The 6,151-nt window shown below is 36.1% G+C and overlaps 1 protein-coding gene across 1 annotated transcript; it reads right to left on the bottom strand.

Moving 5' to 3' along the window:
* On the bottom strand, nt 1-4,526 carry LOC101311368 (UV radiation resistance-associated gene protein-like). Its single transcript, XM_004296960.1, has 6 exons — nt 4,308-4,526; nt 3,547-3,753; nt 2,922-3,102; nt 2,179-2,327; nt 1,741-1,968; nt 1-243 (listed from the first exon to the last, which is right to left on the bottom strand). Exons 1-6 carry the CDS (start codon nt 4,488-4,490, stop codon nt 106-108), a joined length of 1,086 nt encoding a protein of 361 aa, XP_004297008.1. The 5' UTR covers nt 4,491-4,526; the 3' UTR covers nt 1-105.
* Nucleotides 4,527-6,151: the final 1,625 nt, after the last annotated feature.

The following is a 6,151-nucleotide window of genomic DNA, read 5'->3' on the forward strand; positions in this document are numbered from 1 at the left end:
GAATACTCAAACTTTTGATTGGTATAAATGAAAATGGCAAGGTGCTGCACTAAAATCTTGCACCAGGGTAAGAATACAAATGATTCATTTACAATGCAGATTAACTTACAGAGACAAAACTGGTACATCAGAAACAATATAATCTACAGACTGAATGGTCCTTACAAGCTCCTTCAAATTGGCCAGCACATGCCGTGGCCCTAAGCTTTTTACACCAATGAAATTCAGAAGCTGTTCTAAATCCTACAGACAAAAGAAAAATGCTAATGTCAAAAATAGAAATTTGGAAACTTATGATTGATATACTTAATTCAACCTCGGGAAAAGCATGAGATTATATATGCACGAGGAAATTAAATAAAGTAACACAAAATAAATAAATAGTTTCCCTCATCAACAAAAAGAGAAAGCAAGAAGGAAAAAAAAAAAAAAAAAAAAAAAAAAAGAAAGACTTGGATGAGTTGCAAGAATGATATCTAAATTAAAAATAAGAATCATAACGCTAGAAATTTATGATACTACTAACTTTCAGTTATTCCAAGAAGCTCTTGCTTAAATCACTAAGTTGTCTGAAAGTACCACTAAATCTTTCATGGAAACGTCAGGATCCTACAGGCTTTAATAACATTATTTGAAAAAAAAAAAAGTATCCAAGTAAAGCCACACAAACATTACGTCAGCAGCATTAGCTGCTGAAAATGTTGCTACATGTTCTGTATATTCGGTTAATAACAAGTTACTTTCTTGGAATTTATGATATTCTGAAAATTGAAGAACCTTATGGACCATGAAATTTATTATTTCCCCCAAAGGACACACTGACCATGCAGTGGCCCTGAAACATACACAATTCACAGACACAAGACTCATCCTATCTTGGAAGACTCATCTGCTTCTTAAGAAACCAAGAAATTGACAGTGTACAACTTTCATGTAAAGGTTCCTAGCACTCATGGAATAGACAAACACACTAAGCAAAAATAGATTTTGTGGCAGCCATACAGAAATTACGAGTAAATCTCTAATTATGGACTTAATAGTTAACACTTGGTATCTCTTGGAAGAACCAGAAACTCTCATGAATCCTATATGAGCTACATCAAATCAAAAACCTACTCTTAGGAAATCAGCAATAGAGTTAATCCACTAGTAGGTCATAAGTTAATTGTTGATATAAATTAAAAGGACCATCTACTGGAATAATCTATATACATATTAATATCTAATATCAAAATTCATAAAGATCAACTGTTAGTTCAGAATCAAATGGATTACATTCACTTAAGAAAAATATACACACACACATAAATAACTGCTACTTCTTTCTAAAACCTCCTTCAGTCAATCTCAACTCAGAAGAAAAATAAACCAAATTGGTCATCAAGTGTCGGGAAACTAATCCAACGCTCCAATAAACCAACCCAACTTCTAACAACACGGAAGGGGATAAAGGTCACTACAGTATTGCAGATTGCATCAATGTACCATAAACCTTTAATTCATTATTATTCCCGTCTCTTATACCTTATCTCTATTCTACATCAATTTGGTTTCAGGGAAAACATTGTGCTACATAACTAAGTTGCAAGGTTTTACCATAACCAATAATCGCATTTTGAAGGATACACTTCCACAATGATAAAGCTAATGATTAGATAAGAACCACATGCACATCAATGGAAAGTATTCAAATCTCAGTCGCTAATATGGAGACAGGACTATATATGAACAAAATTGCACCTTGTTTAGTAAGAATACAGCATAAGCTGCTCTTGTCGTGTCTTGACCATCTAAAAAGAGAGGGAACTCCACATGTTTCACATCCGTGGAAACCACTGTATTTGACGTTAAATCAGATGTTGTAGGGTCTACGGATGGTCCATAATCAATAATATAGGAATGGGAACCACCCAAGCGCAAAGGATAACGCAATGGAACTTTTAAGTAGGAGGCTATAAGGCAAACAGCCTGCATCCAAAATCAATGTAATAGATGATCTTACTTACAGCAACTTCGACAGAAAAAAACAAAGCAAAAGATAGCCTAATATAATAAATATATATGTTAAAAAAGTCAATTTCTGTTGGAACGGGAGATTAATGACACCTTAAAGTAAATATTCTAATGTGTCATTTATAAAGCGATATATATACCAAAAAAAAACAAAGGACTACTCACATGGCCGACATATCCCAGGGCTGTTGCAGACTTCTGAACCTCTTTCTTGTCGGTGAAGAAACTCGTCATTTTAAAAGGCAGCATGGTCAAATGCAAGCCTAAAATTGTCAATGTTCCCTGATTTGCAGGTTTAAATCGAGCAGAATTACCTGGTAAAATTGGAAAAGAAATAGAAAAGTAGACAGTCAGACCAGAATCACAGCAGGATGTCTTGCCAAAAGTTATTGACCTTGAAAGCAAAAATACAATAATTTAGAAGCCAATTCAACAGTATTCAAAATTGATTTAAAAGAAATTCCATCCATCCTATATAGATCTCTAGGGTCATGCAAACCATTTAGAGAATCTTAAGATCTCCAAAAAATAGACATTTTATAAGCAAGTGAAAAAAATTGAGATTCAAAGAAAAAAAAAACCTAAAAGAAGTTCAAAACCACATAATGTAGATACATAAGAACTCATCATACTAATCCATAGATTCACTGCATATACCTTCATACTCTAAATAACTGACAAGCCATACAAACACATGAAAAAGCACATTGCTTCATTAGAGAACATCTTGGATGAAGTCCAAACTTCATGAATGTGGATAAATGCCATAAAAAAGTTAAATTTCCTTCAACCATCAACCTTTTTCAATCCTCTATTCATTCTACCTCGCTTACTCTATTATTTCTTCATTTTTATTTCCTTTTGTGGAATAAAATCAATATCATACAGTACCAAATCACTAGTATTACCTGATCTACTAGTGTTAGGAAATGATTCAAGCTCCTGTTCATGTGCAGGACCCATAGTGAACTTTACAGGATAGAGCAATGAAACTTGTGTTATCATATTTTGTTGTCTTCTTCTTAGCATCTTTTGCAAGTTTTTAAGACGAATATATCCATTGTCTCTGGAAAGTAGCTGATTTGACTCCTGTTGAAGAAGCATAATTAGACTTTCATCATACAACAATATATCTCAAATGTCAAAAGCAACCCATACACCATGAAAATATAAAAGAGGAGAAAATTAAAAGGATTTTAAGGAAGTACAGAATACAATTTTGACTTTTGAAATCGACCAGAACAATTTAATAAAGAAAAAAATAGACAAAACATGCATATTTATTAATTATATCTATCAGATGAAAATGAAACAGAACAATCTTCCTAGTTATATAGGACTAGTTTAGTACTGACGAAGAAAAAGAAGAATATATAGTTCAAAAGGTAAAACAATGTAAGCTTAAAATCTGGGTTTTGGGACATTTACGAAGGCAAAAAACAAACATAAAGTTCACAGTTCAGAAACGTAGAAATCCTCTGCCATTATTGCAAATTGAATCACTTTTTGGTACATAATAATTATATATTTTACCTCCAGTCGCTTCCTAGCTACTGATAGAGCTGTCCCAGCAACCAATAGCGACCTTAGCTCTGTACTAAGCTGTTCCTCTTTCATTTTAGTATCCTCCACAGCAAGCATAGAATGCATAGACATTTTTCCCATTACCGCTTTCCTAGCCTCCAGCTTCTGCTTCATCTCCTCAAGCTCATTTGATCGATTTAATGACTCAGCTTCAACCTGCCATCAGTGTTGCCACCCGCTAACCCGCGGGCTAATCAATTAAGGCTCAATAAGTCATGTAATAATGCTATATGCCAAGGACAACTTAGTGCAGAACTAGATCACACTTGTAATTAGTCCTAACTCTTCAATCTCTAATGCACTCGTAGGAGGAGGGAGAACCTTGTATCTATGTATTGTTCCTGGCTTTTGTTTTGGTCAGTTTAGCAAAACTATTATACTGAAAATACTATGGAGTGGCACGTAATAACTGTAAATTCTAACGTACCTTCTGTTCTTAGATTCACTTAAAATTTGAAGCTAGTTAGAATCAAAAAGTCACTTCAACAGCCATAACCTCACAAGGTCTACATTTATATATTCATAGTTTAGGACCTAACACACACCAAATTAAGCTGAAACTAGATGAATCAAATCATAATAACAAATCCATGCCTTCAGCATCAAATTCAAGTAAGCAGAATTGAACTTTCCTACTCTAAGCCTATAAATTCAGCAAACCACAGAACTAACAACACTGTCCACAACTCCGATTCCAATTAAAACCCTACCTCAATGAGAGACTGGAGCTTGAGCTGAAGACTCTGCTTCTTCTCCTGAGCTTCCTTCAGCGCAGAAGACAGACTCCACAACCTCGCAAGCTCCTGCTCGAATTCCTCCCATTCAATCACCTTCACCTTCACCTTCTCGCGATCGCTCTTGTTCTTATCCGCGAGGCTTCGGTTTCGTTCCATTAAGAAGAAGAGAAGAGAGAGGTCGGCGCTGGTTTGAATCGGAGAGGGGGCCAGATGCCGGACTTCATCGTCGGAGAGTCGCCGGTTAGGGTTCCGAGCAGCTCATTGTTTGGCGATTGATTTCTCGGGGAGAAAAGGTGATTGGAATTTTCTGGGTTGGTTGGGGAAGAAGAGAAGAATAACAGGTGGAAGGGACGACTGGAAGTTATTCGGCTCAGGGTATATATGTCATTTTGCCTTGAGTATATCCGTATACGTAACTAAGTATAATACTGTAGTGAGTAGAGCACTGGTAGTTTATCCAATGATCAAAAAGATCATAACGACCGTAATGACCACACAATTAGATTGTTGCTCACCTGATAGTAAATTAGTAATAGTCAACAACCATCTAAAAAGGGTGATGCAAACAACTAAAATCCAAAACGTAAATTGCAAACACTCAATACAAATATACGGACAATCCAAATTAAAATTCAAAAAAATAATGCAAAAAAAAAAAAAAAAAAACTAAACTCTCTACATCTGTACTTGAGGTCTAAAGACCACCTTGGTGTTACCCCTCCACTCGTCAAATCACCGAACAACCTTGAAATAGGACCATGTTGAGACCTAATCACGCATTGCCCTAGTGAGAGAGAAGAAAAGGAATTTGGCCTGGCTACTAGCTAGACCTTTTTCACCAGACTACAAACCCAACCTAGAAAGCTATAGTCTGAAAGTTCAACTAATTAAACACATAATTCAGCCACTCTTGTTGCCGGATTTGAACTTGTCGAAAAGACAGCATCACCCATCACTGCTTTGGTGGGCATCCGCGACCTTCCGTCATCAGAACACAAATACCCTCATTCATCCGTTTCTCGGGAAAAAACCCCAAAACCCATGGAAACTTCAAATCATGACGTCTCTGAGGGCTGAACCTACTCGTCTCCCATGAATATCTTCACGAGCACTGCGATAGGCACCCAGCCGTTGTCACGTTAAATATGTATAAAATGTTCTATGATATTCTATATGTGTGTATTGGCCTTATATCATTAGGATATGTAGTTAGAATAAAACTATGTATTATTTATTATTATCATATTGGTACTTTGTAATTCTCTATATAAATGGCTCCTATCAATGAATAAGATGATGATTCTCTTGTTATCTCTCATTCTCTACAGCTTATACTTGATCACGTTATCAACACCTTGTTCTAACTCTAGAGCCAATAGCCCACCATTTGTTTTCCGAAACCCTAAAAAAGCGTTTTTCGGCTCCAATGTCCAATCGCCGTCGTCGCCTGTTTTCCCGTCCGACATCACCTACTGCCAATCCCTTGGCCGCCGCCTACCGACGATTCTTGGTTTCCTCCGACTACAATTTTCGACTTCTTCAAGTGTTTGAAGTTTCAAAAGATATGTTTTGAAACCCTAAACTTTTCTAATTTCAATAACTCGGGAGGATAAAATCATTTCCTCTTTTCTCCATCTCTATTCTATGCTTGGGATTTTGTACGTGCATGTAAAACTCCCGGAATTTTATTCGTGGGTCAAGAGTGTGTTTGATCACTCTTGTTTCCTTGTCCAGGTTGTGTGCGATCAACCCCGACCTTTCTCCGGATTGTGTTTGATCAATTTAAGGCTTTTTTTCAAATTGTGTTTGATCAATTC

The sequence above is a fragment of the Fragaria vesca genome, linkage group LG4 (genome assembly GCF_000184155.1).
Source record: "Fragaria vesca subsp. vesca linkage group LG4, FraVesHawaii_1.0, whole genome shotgun sequence".
NCBI lineage: Eukaryota > Viridiplantae > Streptophyta > Magnoliopsida > Rosales > Rosaceae > Fragaria > Fragaria vesca.